This window comes from Plectropomus leopardus, chromosome 14 (genome assembly GCF_026936395.1).
Source record: "Plectropomus leopardus strain MGB_pleo_1.0 chromosome 14, ASM2693639v1, whole genome shotgun sequence".
Taxonomy (NCBI): domain Eukaryota; kingdom Metazoa; phylum Chordata; class Actinopteri; order Perciformes; family Serranidae; genus Plectropomus; species Plectropomus leopardus.
In genome coordinates, this window is record NC_142189.1 from 6,929,328 (window position 1) to 6,946,934 (window position 17,607).

At 38.2% G+C, this 17,607-nt stretch overlaps 3 protein-coding genes and 1 long non-coding RNA gene across 4 annotated transcripts; 2 read left to right on the forward strand and 2 right to left on the reverse strand.

Moving 5' to 3' along the window:
• Positions 1-50: 50 nt before the first annotated feature.
• On the forward strand, positions 51-4,378 carry ndufaf1 (NADH:ubiquinone oxidoreductase complex assembly factor 1). The gene is made up of 5 exons (XM_042500109.2): positions 51-440; positions 1,659-2,198; positions 2,940-3,125; positions 3,304-3,378; positions 3,566-4,378. The coding sequence occupies exons 2-5, from the start codon at positions 1,686-1,688 to the stop codon at positions 3,704-3,706; spliced, it is 915 nt and encodes a 304-aa protein (XP_042356043.2). The 5' UTR covers positions 51-440; positions 1,659-1,685; the 3' UTR covers positions 3,707-4,378.
• On the reverse strand, positions 4,116-8,496 carry nusap1 (nucleolar and spindle associated protein 1). Its single transcript, XM_042500105.2, has 12 exons — positions 8,296-8,496; positions 8,084-8,149; positions 7,783-7,971; positions 7,351-7,522; positions 6,984-7,076; positions 6,735-6,847; positions 6,567-6,617; positions 6,279-6,457; positions 5,410-5,564; positions 5,196-5,312; positions 5,002-5,107; positions 4,116-4,908 (listed from the first exon to the last, which is right to left on the reverse strand). The coding sequence occupies exons 1-12, from the start codon at positions 8,434-8,436 to the stop codon at positions 4,821-4,823; spliced, it is 1,470 nt and encodes a 489-aa protein (XP_042356039.2). The 5' UTR covers positions 8,437-8,496; the 3' UTR covers positions 4,116-4,820.
• Positions 8,497-8,610: 114 nt separating this feature from the next.
• On the forward strand, positions 8,611-11,035 carry oip5 (opa interacting protein 5). The gene is made up of 5 exons (XM_042500118.2): positions 8,611-9,032; positions 9,577-9,643; positions 10,048-10,170; positions 10,349-10,430; positions 10,743-11,035. Exons 1-5 carry the CDS (start codon positions 8,870-8,872, stop codon positions 10,827-10,829), a joined length of 522 nt encoding a protein of 173 aa, XP_042356052.2. The 5' UTR covers positions 8,611-8,869; the 3' UTR covers positions 10,830-11,035.
• Positions 11,036-11,066: 31 nt separating this feature from the next.
• Positions 11,067-16,869, reverse strand: LOC121953189 (uncharacterized). Its single transcript, XR_006106489.2, has 2 exons — positions 16,424-16,869; positions 11,067-15,082 (listed from the first exon to the last, which is right to left on the reverse strand). It is a non-coding gene; the product is annotated as an uncharacterized LOC121953189 (long non-coding RNA).
• Between the last annotated feature and the right edge of the window lie 738 nt (positions 16,870-17,607).

Consider the following 17,607-nt stretch of genomic DNA (forward strand, 5'->3'; position numbering starts at 1 on the left):
CTGAGCATGCGCGGTGCTGTTGAAACCGTAGCCAAGGCTGAGTTTTATACGCGTCCGTGTAATAAAATTCATTTTTATGTTACTGTATATCAAGTTACATTATAAATAGCGTTTAAATAAAGAAAAACGTAGGTTTTGAGGACATTGGCAGCTAGCTATGAGCGGAACTACATAGTGACAGTGAGTGTGTCAGTCAGGACAGGAATCTGTGGTGCACCGCTATGTTCAAGGTCCACGATAAATCTACCTCACACTAGTGAAGCTAAATCTGTTTTCCCGTTTGTTATATGCATTTCTTGGTTTCGTAAATAAGTGCAACGTTACATGACAAGGTTATAAATTGTTCCAATTCATAACAGCGTGTAAAAGAGACGTCTTAATGGTTTTGTTAATCTAAAACAAGAACGGAAGTCGTCACTTTATGGCCTAAGATGAACACAGTAAGTAGAAACAGATTATACGACACGTTTTCATTTTTAACATTAGATCTTCAAGACAATCTAAATTAGCAACGTTAGTTATGTATTTAAATGTGAACGTAATGTAGTCTTCAGTGTGTGTAACTAAGTACTAATAACGACTGTATAAATCATTTAATACTCTACAAGGTGACAAAATTATAATCAGTCACATTCAAAACCTTGTAACCTTGTTCAAAAACAGCTATATTATTTGTATCTTTTTTTATGAATGTTTTATATTGTATTTATAGTGTATTATGTTTTGTACAATATGGTGAGCCTTTCTCTGTGTCCTTAATAAAGTCATTATTTTTATTATTATTATTGTTAACAGCTGATTGTGTACAGCTGCAATAGATGCACAGTGTCATCAATTTTTTTCAGAAAATAATTACATAAATTGTAGGGTTACAACAGTGCGATATTTTCACGGTACTATAATCGTCTTCGAAAATATTAGTCATGGTATTACATAATTTTTATTATCAGTTATGTTAACCCTTCAAGTGATGTATGTAATGTAGTGTGTAAAAAAATCCCCTTTTTTCAAAATAACTAAAATAAAGGTGGGATTCTCTGTCAAATGGCATTTTTTTCAATATCATTGATAAGCAAATGCACACAGTACGATAACCATTCATTTTCATACCACTGCAGCTCTTATAGGTGGATCATTTTACTTACCACCAGTGAGGAAACCAGTTTGCACCATAAAGAGTCAGAAACACAAAAAAACTACATTTGAAGACATGCTTCTACCAACACATATCAAAAAGACATTAGTGTAGCTAAAGAGCCTGCCAAACCACTAATCTAAAAAAGTAATAAAGAAATAAGTACAACTGATTGGTTACTACAAGTCCAGTAATAATTGATATGTGTTAACAGGACCAATAAAATGAGCAAAATGTGGATAGACAGTTTCTGCTCTAGTCTTAACTGTGTTCCCTAAAACAAATAATAATAAAAATACTTAACATAATAATATGCATGATAATATTAATAATAACAGCTTGCATTTTTATTGCACCTAACAGGGAAGCCAAGGTGGCTGTACACATACAGAGAAAACATAAAACCAGAATATTAGCAGAACATTTTGTCTCTTTGTAAATCTAAGAAACTCAACTTTGAGAATCCACTACCATACTGTAAATCTAGAGTAATGATGCTACTTTTCTGTGTGGTGTATTTCAGGAGTGAACCGTCCATATCACCACTGAAATGTCTCTGCCAAAGATCTCCCGTCTCCCCTCAGTGAAGCTGCTGAGCTCCATCCACCAGCAGCAGCTGCTGCTCCTCCGCTCCGTCTCCCCTCTCTCTGTCCCCAGAAGAGCTCTGTATCAGGGTGAATACAGACGACCCGGCCAGACCAGAGAAAAGCTCTCGCAGCCTCTAAAAAACTTTGACTTCTCAAAGGGTTTGGAAGGGATTAAGAAGCATCTCGCGCTGCTGAAGAAGGAGTTTTCGGACCGCTTTGTTGGTCCAGAGGGCAGGCCGCTCTCTGAGCACTTGCTGGAGCAGAACCGGGTGGTGTGGGAGTTCAGAGGTCCGGAGAGCCTGGAGCAGTGGACAGTGTCCTCAGATCGAGAGATAGGAGGCCATAGTGAAGCTCACTTGAAGCTTGGAAAAAACAACACCACCTGTTTTCTGTACGGGACTCTGAACTCGACTCCTCCAAGGGACGGAGAAACACGCTACAGTGGCTACTGCACCCTGCGCTCAAAGCAACCACTGGTTAGTGCCCTGCCGTTCTGTTTTCATAAAGTCTGTGCATTCACGATAGAGGCTGGGAGCTTTCTGAGATAGTATCCGGGACTCTGGAGCGGACACTGTTTTCTCTGGAAATTTGGGTGTTTTAGCAACTCTGGGACATTTTGTTATTGGCCCATTTTAAATATGTTTAAAAGGACGGTTCATTCCAAAATTGAAAAACATATTTTTCCTCTTACCTGTAGTGCTGTTTATCAATCTTAAATTTTTTGAGTTGGAGATATAATTGCCAGATAGATATAATGGTCGGGTCAAGATTTCAGGAAAGATACATTGCTGTTGAGTTTTTAAAATGTATTTTTTTTGTCACTTTGAGCACCACAAGCCCAGTGCCATCTAGTTCCATTTTACTGGGGAGAAGGCAGACATCTCTATGGCCGATATTTCCAACACTCAACAACTCACACTAAAACTATCTGGACTAATAAATGGCACTACAGGAGAAATATGTATTTTTAATTTTGGGGTGAACCGTCCTTTTACATTTGAAAATGTTTAGCTCAACAAATAAATAAATGAATAAATATATATAAATAAATAAATATTGACCTCAGTACATGAGCTGAATTTATAAACTAGTTTCTCTTCCTCCTCTGGGATTTATTTGTGCAAGTTTGTATTGGAATAAAAAAACTAATCTGTTCTTGGGTTAATATTGTTGATAGTAGGATCACTCATACAGTTCAAAATTTTTGTCTCTCCTAGTCATCATTCGATCGAAAAAAGCACCACGATTGGACCAGTTTCAACACCCTGCATTTGCGAGTGCGTGGAGACGGCCGTCCTTGGATGATCAACATCGCCACAGAAACATACTTCTCTCACCAAAAGGATGACATATACAATTATTTCCTGTATACCAGAGGAGGCCCATACTGGCAAGATGTCAAGGTGAGGAAAATATGAATTAAAAAACCTCATGAATGTTCTGCTTAGAAGTGCTGATAAGTTGAATAAGATGCATAACTGAATTCGGTGAATATTTTTGCCAAATTTGCTGCACTTTTGATGGTTTTTCTTCTGTGTAATGTGAAATGTTAGCAGTCATCTAATACTTACTCATCTGCAGATACCGTTCTCCAAGTTCTTCCTCACGAGTCGCGGGAGGATACAAGACACCCAGCATGCTATTTGGCTGGACAAGGTAAAGCAAGTCACTCTAACACGGCATCAAATAATTAAACAAATGAAGCCGTAACAAAGCTGCACAGTGAAACACATTTGTGTCATTGCCTGAGGATATTTTTTAACCTGTAACTGTAGCTGTCTAACACATTTTGCTCAAATTTTGTGAATTCAGTTTATATTTACCACAGTTTTTATACTTACAGGTAAACACCGTTGGGTTCACCTTGGGGGATAAAGCAGACGGTCCGTTCCAGCTGGAGATCGATTTTATCGGCGTCTGCAAAGATTACGCACACACTGAGGAGTTTGCCTATGAGCTGCACAAAAGGAATCCTGAAGTTTGAGAGCAGCTGATACTCTGCAGATGAACTGTTATACTGACACTGTCAATAAAAAAAATGTACTTGTAAATCCTCTTGTTGCAAATCAGTTTAACACCATCCATTATTTTTGTCACACTTACTTTTAAAGACACTTGTAGCTCATGAACTGTGATACTTCAGTAACTGTGAGGCATCTCTTACCTGCAGAACCTGGTTAAATGCCCAGAGTGTCAGATTTAGAAGGATCTGTGGGCAGAAATGGAGTATAATATTCATTACTTTATTTTCAATGGTGTATAATCACCTAAAATTAAGGGTCGTTGTGTTTTCGTTACCTTAGAATGAGCCGTTTTTATCTACATACAGAGTTGGTCCTCATGTTTCCACAGTAGTCCAGAACGGACAAATCAAACACTGGCTCTTAATGTGCTTTTAAGTCAAAAGTTTCAGTTTTGCAGCCTCACCGTCAAGATGCCACTACACCAGTGATACTCAACCTGCAGCCCACAGGCCAAATGTGGCCCCGCAAACCATTTTCTAATTCACAGTAAACAAAGTGATTCTACTGCAAAGTTCCTTTAACCTGCTGCTCCTCCACAACAAAATCAGTTTAAGGTCCTGTATGTGAAACATCTTCCTCCTACAGATCATCCTGAATTTAATTAATAATAAAAATATGGCTGTTAATTCTGATTTTTTTTGTGGGACACATTTTATTATCAAATCCTGATTGCGCACAAATGTCCAAACACTTTTTAGGAAAACCTTAATAGCAATTTTAATTTTAAATTGCAGAATGTATACAAGGGAATCTTTTGTCTTTTTATCAGCCCCCCCAAAAAAGAGTAAACATTAAGCACATCAAATTTTTAAGAACAAAATTATCTGTTTGAAATGCAGCAAAAGTGGATAATTCTCTCCACATTAAAATACAAACGCATCACTCTGAGCTCCAAAAAGTGTTAAAACTACTCCATGAGTCAAATCTAAAATCAGTACACAGACGCAGGTAGCGTGAGCTTCCTAACAGTATGCTAAAAGAGACTGCAGAGAGGAAAGCTGCAGCTGCCGACAACAAAATATTTACACTTGAAAAACAGGCTGTACAAAACGTCCACGAACAAGCGCATTATTTTTACATCATGACGAGGCCTCTTCTTGCCCCGAGCATATTCTCTTTCTTGTGCTTCCGGTCTTCTGCGTGTTTTGCTCTCCGGTCGTTCCTAAAATAACAAACATACACATCCATAAGAAACTGATAAAGCAATGGGAGACTAAGAAATATCAGATAAAGTGTGGTTTAATTTTAGGCATGCCTGGTCTGGACTTGGTGCTGTTTGTAGTTTTTCTGATGAGAGTTCACGATCAGCGACTTGTTTGCTGCCGTGTTTTCTTTTGTTTCAACAAACGGCTTCAGTTTTCCTATAAAAAACAAAAAAAACATCAGGGATTCATGTGTTCACTGATGCTTTACTTTAATGATGCAGTGGCATTAAAAGTGATTTCGTACCTGTATGAGGCTTGTAGGTGAGTGGACGAGACAGACTCGCCTTCAGGTCAAAAGTTGACTTCTTCTGCGTTCCCGGGGTTGTTGTAGTACTCATGTTGCCGGTGAAAATGAACGGTCCTTTGGAATTAAGGGAAGAAAAGGTAATTTACTCATTGCATGCATATTTACAGGCAAATGCAGATATCAGTCCAAGAATTGTGAAGTAAAAAGGTACCTGTTTTGGTGGCAGAGAGAGTGTTGTTCTTGTTGGTCTTTCCTTCGTCAGTGGTCTGTTTCTGTGGGGTGCTCGAGGACACACACAGTGACATGCGTGCCGGAGTCTTCACCAGCGACTTCTTATACTCATTGTCATGAGTGGCCTCTGAGAACCTGCAAACACACGTGACTGTTAAAGCATCACATTAACCTCGATATACACTGTGCCATTAAGATGTATCCACTCCACTTTGAAGCTTTCGTGTTTTAGTGTTTACAATACTGAGTCAAAGGGAATTTGATGTGGCTTTTTGACAGTAGTCACTGTAAAATAAAGAAAACTTAAATGCCAAAGTGAGAAGGGAGTGAATGCTTATATCTTCACACATACAAATAGAAGTAGTGAGCAGTCTCATATGCAAGGTGTTTTTATTTGTAATACATCAGGGTCCCTACAGCTTAAGGCAAGTTAGATTTTAGAGTTTTTAAACACCACTCAGAATTAAAATTAAGACCATTTTTATAACCATAATAACCAAAACAAGAAATTTCCAATGAAACATGAGTGTCCATGAGAATAGATGTTTATTAAGTAATTATATTAAAAAGGGTCTTTTTTGGGTTGATCACTATCAAAAAAGCCACATAAAAAGGACTTTGAGTCTATGTTGTAAAAAAAAGATTTTTTTAAACCTCTTTTTAAAAGTGTTATGTACAAGAGAAGGTCGAGGCAGGAGGCACTTTGTCCATATGAGATGGGCTGAGAGGCCCAAAATATCACCTACATCAGCTGGTTACTTACTTAAGTTCCTGAGAAAGTGAACAGAGTTTGGCTACAGAATTTAAATTCTGTCTGAGCAAAGATGTGAGCGAGAAATAGTGGCTCACCGGACATTGATCCTGCGAGTGGAAAGGACAGACGGTCTGAAAGGAACATCGTCCTTCACTGCAGATTTAGCAGGAGGAGCTTTACTGGCCGAGAGCAACGTGTTTCTGCGTTTCTCCTCAGCTGGTCTCTTATTCAGCGTGACCGGGCTGAACATGGAAGCACGACTCTGATTGGCCTTCTGTAAAATACATGCAGGTCATCACCTTCACAGCACTCTGAAAACAATCAATATACTGCAGCTGTATTGTTTTTACAATGATGGCTGTTCAGCAGGCGGCGATGCTTACCACTTGAGTTTTGACGTCAACCTGCTTCAGTTTAGTTTTCTCAGAAAGCTTCTAACAAAGACAAGCGCATACAAGTTTAGGAAAAACAAAAACATGTTGACTTACAGACATGACATTTAATTTTGTCTGAATAAAGTCAGTCAAGACTGTTTAGAAACTTTTAAATACCTTCAGTTCTTTAACAGAACTTCTGAAGCTCTCCACCTGCTTGGTCTTTCGCTGGACATAGGAGTCAATAGACTCCATCTTGTTAAAATGTGCCTCGTGGAGTTTTTTGAAATCTACAAAAGAGGAACATTTTGCAAAGATCATTGACACTTTGTGAAAATGTCTTCCTAACCAATATATGGTCTCTGAATTCTTGTTCAAAAGAAGACGCTGGAATGAAGGGAGCACCAGAAAACCAAAACAACTTACTAGGAGTGATGGGTTTCAACAGTGGCTTGCTCTTCTGCTGGAGTCCCTGGTAACGAGGGATTTTACCTCCTCTGGATGCTTTGGGTGCTTTCTCTGGACAGATTTAAAATTGATTTAAATGAGAGATTAGTATGTGGTGATAACTTTGTGTCAAAGAAAAATAATTAAGTTACTGGGGCGCCCAGGAGCTAAGTTGGTAGAGCGGGCACCCAGTGTACAGAGGCTATGTCCTCGCTGCAGCTGGCGCAGGTTAAATTCCAACCTCTTTGCTCTCTCCCCCTTTCATGCTTAAACTGTCCTCACAATTAAAGGCAAAAAAGCCCCCAAAATATATTATATTAAAAAAAGTTAGAGTTTGCATACTGACCTGCATTCCCTTGCACAGGTGCTTCATCCTTAATATCAGGCCGTTTCTCACTGCCAGTGTCCTGGGGCTCATTAGGAGGCTCAGTTTCACCTTTGTCAGAATCGTTAGCGGAGGACACCTTCCTCTTCTTAGCACCACAGGGTGCACTGGACACTTCCACTTCAGTGTCACCCTGAAAGTAACAACAGTTGTTTGAGTTCTTCATCCTCCACAATGAGAGAGAATACCACTGCTAAAACAGAGCACTGCTGGGCATAGTGATCCTAGAGCAAATTTGCACATTTGTACCATCAAAGATTAGAGAATATACATGCACAAGTGCATGTAGCAAGGATGCAAACTTGATTTTTCCCCTTCTAATATAAACAGGTGTTAAACACATGATAATTGATTATAGTTATGTTGAGTATATTGTGATGTATAGTGATTCACCTCTGCAGGACATGGAGGTAATTTAGCATCACTCTCGGTCACTGGTGCAGTATCAGAGATCTTTCTCTTTCCTTTGCCTCGACGTGTGTTCACAAACACAGCAGGGCTGGAAACCTCTTCCTCGCAGGATGCATCTTTATTTTCCTGAGCACTGTCTTGTGCTACAGCGGTAAAATCTTTCTTTTGTCCCTGTAAAAGAGCACAATTATACACTGGTATATACACATATTAATGTATGATTTGAGACTGATTTAGCTATGAAACCTTACTTTATAAATGGCAATGATCGAGTTAACGTTACCTGATCTTCTTCCTCCTTGTTCTTTTCTTGATAATGCTGTTTGACCGCTTTCAGGAGTTTATCGGCCTGTTTTCGAGCAAAAAACAAATGTTATCTTGTTAAGTATATTTCGCCAACACAAAACCAGATGTTAGCTTATAGTAACCGTTACCGCAGCGGTAACACAGACGGACAATTACCACCAAGTATTTACCGGTTTATTTAAAAATTACCTTCATATTCGCTTTAAGACCGAACTCCTTTGCGATGCTCCTCAACTCTGCGTATTTCATGGAGTCAAAATCCATGTTGCTGTGATAGTTTAGTCCGGTTTTGGGGAGAAGAAATCGGCATACACGCGTTTGCTTTATCATGCACGGGGAGCTGTTGAGGCAGCGCCCGACGGTTGAAAATCCCTCGTTTCAAAACACAGCAGCGGGAGCCGTTTGATTGGCTCCTGCGTATGACCGGATGTACCTCTCAGCCAATCAGGGCGAAGATACAATGTTTGCGGTCTATATAACGTTTGAGCCTTTTGTCAGTTAACGTTTAAATTCCGACGCTTAAGTTGAATTAAAGTAATCATTTTGGCATGAGTTTATTTAATTTTCCGCCTGTTTTATTACGTTAAATGCTTACGAATACACTTTAACAGCTTATAAACGTTTTTTTTTTACACTACTCCAGTAGGTGGCAGTGTTACGCCGAGCTAAAAACACAAGGAAGAGACGTCCTGCTTTCTGCTTCAAATCAACAAGCGGGACAACTAAGCTAACAGTTAGCTCGTCTCCGTAAAACTTCAATAACATGGAATTTAACGAAAGTCTCTTAATTAAACGTATCCACTCTGATAAGATAGCAAACTACCAGCAGCGGATGACTCTTCACTGTCTACAATGTAACACTGTGTTGGGGGACTCCCTCGGTGTCTGCGGGGAGATTACATTTATGGACTCTGTCGTTTGTCTGAGTAAGTTGACTTTATCTCTCACCGATTACTATTAAATCTGTAAATTGAGTTGTATGCATTTTTTAGATATGACGAAATTTGGTTTAGGTTGGCAAATTGCCTCATTTATGAAAATGTGAAAGGTAGTAAGGGACTGTTCATTATTAATAAGAGAGGTGGGGTTGGTGCAAAAAGGGGGGAGGCATGTCAAATTTGTCTTTTACAGCTCAACTCACAATCTTCCACAGAGAATAGAGTTAAAGACAGCTGGTGGTAGTTGTCCATTTGCTGAAGAAAATCAATGAGGTTTAAAGCAATAGAAAAAGCTAATAAATATTGAGTGAGATTTTTTGGGTGAAAGTATTCAAACCACTATTATTTTGTTTCTCTGAACTTTTTTTAAATAAGGTTTTTTATTGTATTTTGCTCAAATGTTGTGAAATATAATTTTTTTATTTATCTTTGCTAATTTAATATTCAAGCATGTTCTTTACTTTGTGTTTTGCATGACATATCTAATCCATATTTGATACTGATCAGTACCTTGCTGCTTGTCTCCCCTCAGGAGTAACCGATGATGTGGTAGTCTGTGATTCAATGGACAAAGGACGTAAAGGGGAAATGGCTAATTGGTGAGTGAAAAAAAGAAACAATGGGGTTTGGCTTTTGGAGAGCTGCGATTAGCCTTATCATTCTTTTCAGCTGGATAATGCTCTTGTAAGAGGCAGTTTATTATGCATCTTAAAAACACTATTAAAGAAAACAACTTCACAAAACTTTTAACATGAGGGACAAGTTCAATAATGTATACAAATAATATCAATACTACTTTTTCAGTCTTTGTGATGTTCTTAGACTTACTAGTGATAAAGTAACTTAGCATTAACCCTGAACTAAGCTTACAGAATATAAGTCACACATACCGTTTACTACAAGTTATTGATTATGATTATGTTTTTCAATGGGTTCTACAGCCATGATTGATAGGTTTTTATCAGTGTCACATTTGTTTTTTACTGTTGTTGTTTCCTTTCAGCATCTACAGTTCTCTAAAATGTCGCAGCTGCTGTTGTGCTGTGGGGAAAGTTATTCACTCTGCCCCGTCGCGTTTGGCTGTGGTTCGCTCCATGTTTCTCCTCCACAAAGCAAACATCAGCTGGTGAGCTCTGCGGCTTCTGTGAGCACATGCACATATTGACTGCTCGTGTACAGGTTTACTGCCGTCAGGAGAGCCTGAAATAAATAAGTGCTTTATGAGCATCGTCCACTGCATGAAGTTTGTATGAAAAGATTTTAGACTGCATCACTGGATTCTTAAAAAATATTTTTCTCTGCAGTTACATCCTCAACTGTCACTCAATGGTGAAAGCATCCACACTCACATTTGACATGAAGCCCCTCAGAGAAAACATGAATAAGGTGAGGAATTAAAACTCTTCTGACACCCATGGTTAATACCTTAACGTGGCCCATACTCACAAAATGATATAATCTGAGTGCTATCTGTACTGTGGTGACATATGATAAGCGAACATACTTGCATCACCCCGTTTGAGCTGCTGAAACAGGTAATAAAGTTTGAATGTTCAGCCTGTGAGTGTAACACAAGTTCAAAAGTTGAAGTGGGACAACAAACAGACTACTGCATTAAGAAAAGGCAGGAATTATGGATGCTTTGTGCCAAAAACCCTTTTACTGGGGAAAAAACCTTTCTGTCTCTTTTCGCTGCAGGTGAGACAGCAGTTTGAAGCACAGCTGGATCAGATGTGTCGCATTAAGAGCAGACTGATCGACAGGAGCGTTACCAGCGAATCATAATAGTAGTGTGCACAGGCAATCTAGACTGAGTCCTCCTGGGACCGAAGACTATGTGTTCCCTAACCTATACTCTAATCCCTCTTATAGACTTGTTTGTGTTGTAAATTCTTTGTTTTTTTTCATTGTATGATTATTACTGTATGAAGCACTTTGTGTTAAAGTCCATTTGTACAAATAAAGCCTGACTGTTTTCATAACAGCATTCAGATAGTGAAAGCAGACATCAACCCGCAGCCATCCAATTGGCACCATGCTGCATTTTATTGCTGAATTTCTGATACAGATTCTCTTTTTTTTTCTTTAGTTAATACAAAACCAGACAAGAGGCTCACACATAATAAGCATGCCCATTTCCTCCCTCTGGAGTGCATAGTTTCTACACAGTCCACCTCCTCAGTGGAAAAGTTGATCAACAAAGTAATGTTATTAATCATTTAACCTAAGCTTTTGTTTTGTTTTTTTCATGGGAACAAAGGCTGATCAGTGTTTTTCAGCTGCACTGTGGCTCTACTGCCACGGTCATGTTTGACACAACACAGAGTGAGAGCAGAAACACTAATAACTACTCTCAGCTAATTCCTTTTTTTTTGTTTTTTTGTGATCCAAGCTACTTACTTTAATATGCTCCCTGTTGTGTCAAATAACCGTCCCATGTTGTCACTGTGTCACAGAACATCCGAACATTTCAATAGCCTAATTACACTCATTCACATTACAAAGTTGGATTATTGCATGCAATACAAATCATTCTGCTAAGTCATGCATATTTTTTAAACCCATATATTCTTGTCGCTAGACGCTTACTTGTTTATAAATTGTGATTATAAATCCCCACAAAGAGCATTACAGGGTTTTTAGAACACAGTATTCAAGACAGGATGGTGATGATGACAGTGCAAGTCAGTACATAGAGAGAAAAAGTGCTTTTCAAACAAGTGTCAAGTTCATTCAGTAAGTCCTTTGCAGCCACAGAGGTACTGAAAGTCTATATTTCTAAAGGGAGGGGTGGGTTTTGAGGATGTAAAAATGCTACAAGAGTTCAAATCTAAAGCATCTCTCATGTACCAATCGGTTTATTGTTTTGGCGTTGAAAGAACAAAAGGCAGGGAAAAATATTGAATTTGTCCGTGTAATATCATGGTGCTACAACTGTTCTCACGTATTCTTTGTTCTGCAGGAAGTAACCTTCATAAGTGATACTGTATTCTAAAGCCAAATATTATACAACTCCTAAAAAAAAGTTGACTAACACAGCTACTGTAGGCATTAAAGAGAGGGTGAGGAACTCTTTCCACGTGACATTACAGACTCCTTTTAATACGTACACCCTGGCACTAAACTCATGCATTATTGTAGATTATTGCTTCTAAAACTATAATCAAATACAATTTTATGGATTAAAATATCTCGCTCTGAATCCCAAAACTATGAGGTATTATGTACAATACAATGTCATGGTGAGATCTTAATTCTAGGACTAAAACGCTACATTGGATCCCTACCAATTATATCCAGATCTAAGATTAAAGCGCTACTTTTTATTGTAACATTTCTCTAAAGGTTTTTTGTCATTGTCATAAACGACTCGTTTTTGGGAGACTTTTGGCTGTTGCATAATAGCTACCTAATTCTTTTGATGCTTAAGAGTGCTTGAATACAATTTATGCAGCTCAGTCACCAGAAGAAAATGTTAGCATGTTTCTACAAACCAGGAATATGTAACAGTTTCATATGTATTGTATCAACATTTCTAAAGAGACATATTATATAAGGGGACTATGAACGGTGTGTCACCTTGACGACACACTTGGCAAGCTGTTGACCTCTTTTTGAGACTAACAAACAACAAAAACATTTGTGTTTTAGCAGCTTTTTAGACTAAAAATGTGGGTGTTTTGTAGCGACATGTCAGTGTGTTTTCATCGGCTTTTTAGGCCCCAATCGAAGTTGTTTTTTAACACCCCGTTGTGGGTTTCCACAGGTGTTTTGGGCCCCAAATATGGGTGTTTCGTAGCAACCAGTCTGTTTTGATCTGCTTTTTCAACCCCAAACCAATCCATGTTGACCGCAGCTTGTTAAAATGTAAAGAGTCTATGTAACCGCTACATTATAAATTGAAAATGCAACATATCCATGGTCTGCAGAAACATATACTGCCAACATAACTCTGGTAAATGTGTTGATTTAAGACATATCTTAAGCATATTTTTTAAAGATATGAATCCTACCGCAGTTCTGATAAAAAGCACTTACTTATTCTGAGCATATAAGCCTCAATAAACTTGAATCAATACTTAACTGCATACCCTGATTGTGTTTAATGTTACTTTTACTACACGACTTATTTGACATCCAAGACATGGAATAAAAAGAAGATCTTGCATTAATCTAAGATTTTAGGGCAAAGCTGCATCTAAACGGGGTGTATTTAAAGGTGCAGTATGTCAATCTACCACCCTCTAATTTCACTGAAATGGTTTCTGCAGTTTTTGAGCTCCGGCTTAGTCTAGAAACTGATTCCACTATTCTTCATGAAGCAAGCATCACTACTGGTCATGCATGGCTACTATAATGTTGGCACCGCAGTCCCGCTAAATAAGCTAATGCGCATGAGTCTATACATATCTTAATGGAAGACATTGGTGATTTTGTTGCTTTCAAACAACTTGTCACTTGTTTATACAATATACAGTTTGGTCAACAACATGACAGTTAAGATCAAATATTGCACAAATCCCGGTAAAATGTGATTTTCTTTTTTCATAAAAAAATGAACAAAAAAGGAAAGTTGAAGAAATGAGACCAGGGTTTCCTCCAGGTGAGGAAAAATCCAGCGTAATCTTGTAACAAAGGAGCTGCAATTTCAGCACTAGTATCGCTACGTTTACGGGACACAGGTAGAGACAAAAAACAACGTTTGATAAACCAGATTTCACTGATTTTTTGGATTATTTCGCATCGTGGTTCATGGCACAAAAGGGATTGAATGGTCAATTCTGTCTCTACCTGCAGCATGTTAACAATTTCCTGTTTATATGTCTCTTATATTCTTGTTAAGAGGGGAAAAGGACAAAAAATAGCACATACACAGAGAAAGACAAAATTAAAGTACATCAAGTGGCGGAAAAAACGACAAAATTTTAAAATATAAGGGAGTAAATTGGATTATATTTTCATAATAAAAGACTAACTTAGAATACTGCAAATTGGCAAGTTTTAGGATTTTCAGGGATTAAGTTACAAGGGGAACATTGCAAATTCTGCCTCTACCCTCAATTTGTGAATACACCTGCAGACTTGACTAAAGGAGAGCACCGAAATGCAAATTAGAGCATGAGGTAAAACACTTTCTCATGAGTTTCCATTAGAGCAGATACATAGGGGACCGCACTGAGCGAGCCAACGTTTTCCTACTTTGAGCGAGTTTTCCTCAAAATGGTTGAACTGAAATTAAATTTCATGTGCTTCTGGGCTGCTCGGCCTTCTCCTGTTCGCCTGTCAACGACCTCACTTATTTACCCTCTAAATGAATCCAGGGACAACATAAAAGACCGCTGTGGCGCTTGACAACCATTAAGCTACTTGTACTGATCATTCACTCCTGTTGGACTTGTTATGGTGATGAGGTAGTGCACAAAACAAACAAAAAAAACACCCTATGAGTCTAATTTAATCACAGGCCTTGATCTTCGCTACAGTATCTTGTGTCTTTGCTTTCTTCCCGGGAAACAACGCAGTTTGTTCATTATCAAACTGCTTTGATCTGATTACAGAGCATGTGGGGAGGTTTTTTGTTTTTACTTTTTCTGGAGGCATCAGTGACTACGTTTACATGCAGCCTGATGACAAATCTGTCTGAAAATGCCCAAATGATGGAGACTTTCGGGCCTTTACACTTAGAGCCGAAACTCAGACTGCAAGGCCGGCGTTTAGCTACATGTAGACGTAGTCAGAGTGTGTGTGATGGAAGTCAGACGTCCTGACTGGTGATAACGGTGCAGAAACAGGCCAGGACAGGGAATGTGGAGTGGAGAAGAGAGAGCCAGTGTCCCAGTAACAACAGGAAGGAGGGCACCCGTGTCCCAAAAGCCCAGAAGAGGCCATCTTCCCAGTGACTCTTCATCCTTTACCTCCACATGTCTGGGTGGCCGATGAGGTGATCAGTCGATGGTGCTGGGGCTGATGTGAAGGGCGATGGTCCTCCAGGTTGGGCTTCGGCTGGTTTAACAACTGCACTCACTGGAAAAGCCATCCTACAATAAAAAACACACATCATGTCTTAATTATTCATTGTACAGTTTAGTTTTAATTTGTGAATTGAAGCCAATCTCTTCTGCAACTGAAAGACAAGATATAATAATAACAATAAAAAAAACAGACTTACTGATTGCTTTATAAAATGCCATAAAGTAGTTAAAAAAAAAACACCTGTTACAATTTCCTAAAATTTAAGGTGACATCTTCAAATGCCTTGTTTCATCCAGCCAACACTTACACATGAGCGGATTGCACAAATATGCAAAAGCGCCCACAACCTCTCCTACACAGTATTAAGACATGCAGACTGTGGTGGTTTTGCCTCTATTGGTGTTTGGTATTTTTTTGTCTTTGTAGTCATTATGCAGGTTTTCCATGATCACGGGAACCGTGCTTATATATATATATGTGTATATTAGAAGGCGACAGATTATTGGCCTAGCCGATTTTTTTATTTTAATGGTCAATACACTGATAAAATCGATTAATTATAAATAACAAAGAAAGTGTCAGCATGGGAGGAACTTTTACTTTGTAAAACCTCTGGGAGCTATTGCTATTTCTTATTTTTTTAATTTATATTTTCACGTAACTATAAAAATAAAATAAAAGTTGCTGTGGGAACTTGCCATATATGATGTGAGCTTATCAGTTTTGATTTAACATTTTAGGCATTAGGCATTTTAACAAAGTTTTGTGATGGAGTTTTTTACATTCCAATTTCTGAGTATTGATAGATTTTTTTTTATATTTATTGTAAATGTATATCGGTTCCAAATACTGGGTATCGCTCTCATTAACAACTAATAATCAGATTAGGCCCTGACAAACCAATATCGGTCAACCCCCAATATATATATTTTACTAGTTCACCTGAACAGTCCAGCTCCAAAAATATAAAACAAATGTATGGCAGCAGATGTTTTATTCGTGGTAGGCTGCCACAAATAAATGAACATGTGGTAACCCTTTTTAAAATTTAAAAAACATTTTTTAAGTGCCTCTCCCATTTCTGCACCACCCCCTCCCCTGTCATAAACAATGAAAAGCCTCTAATTTAGACAAATCCTAGACCTGAAAAATGACACCCAGAAAACAGGGGCATTAATTGATAACGGGTCAATGAGTCCATCAGATCGTTCTGACGTTCTGCTAAGACGCAGCGATGTTTGCTTATATTTATATGGATTTTAGTACCTAAAATGACTCAAATAGCAAAATGTATGTTTCATTTAAGAGTGATTTTTACCTTTTAAGTACACTGCCAATCCCCCAAATGAGGAAAAAAAGAAAATTAAAGCTGGTACGCGGGTCTAACATGATTAGAAAGCACTGACCTTGGTGTGAGTGTTGGTCCGGGCTGCTGCGGAGGTATTTCCTCCGGGGTTCGAGCTGCTGCGGCTCACAATGGTAAACAAAAGCCGGGGGGGGTTCTTCCTCTACGGTGACACATTTCTCCCAAACTGGACGTATGTCGGGTTTATTCTGAGGAGAGTGACCGCGCTACGTGAGGAAACATTTACAGAAGAATTAGCCGAAAAAACACGCCGCCGGGCCCCCTTCTTCTCCCTCCTTTCACCCCGGAGAGGAGAAGGTCCCCTCGTCTCCGCACTCCCTCCTCTTTACGCCATTTTGGCTCTGTTACTACGAGCCAACGGAAGAGCGCTGTAATTGTACTGGAGAGCTGTCAATTAAAGTAAGAGCCCGCCCCGGATATACTTCTTCTTCTTTTGTTCTGACAACCATCAATCAGCTTTGTGCTTCTTTTACTGCCGCTAACTGAAAACAAATATCAACCAAAATCAACAAAGATTAATGGAAAAATTAATTGGTTTAAATTGTAAGATAGTTTTTAGGTATCGACATTAATATACTTATATTAAAATAATCGTTTAGTTAGGGGCCTGTCATTGATATGACAGGCCAAGGAAGCCAATTTCTGCCAGTGTAACTTTAAGAAATCCTGTATTTTAACAACTTTCTCAAAAGAACATCGTAGTATCTCAGAATAATAAGAAATAAAACTAAGTTGTCATTTTTGCCAATGTTTTCTTCGATATTTTGAGTTTCTCATTATTTAAAAATACCAAGTCATTGTTTTGAGAAAACTTCTCATTTCAGAAATTCAGTAATTATTTCAAGAAAGATTCTGTGTTACTATTATTTCAATAAAGTTCCTCATTATTTTGAGATACTACGTCATTATTTTGAGAGAAGTAGTTATTTTGAGTAAGTTTCGTATTATTTTGATCATATTTTTTTAGATATGTAATCTCGAGTTAGTTTATTATTTTGAGAAAGTTTCTCAATAATAAATGTTAAGTTTTTACGTCATTATTTCGAGTAAGTATCTTATTTTGAGAAAGTTTCAGGTTTCAGGCAGGTTAGGGTAAAGAAACATTAAAAGGATGCAGGTGTATTTTCTCTTTTTGTTACTTATCTGTATCTGTCTCTATCATAATAATAGGGCTGTATCATGATGCATGAATTTATTATTCATTTATTTTATTTGTTAAGGGAA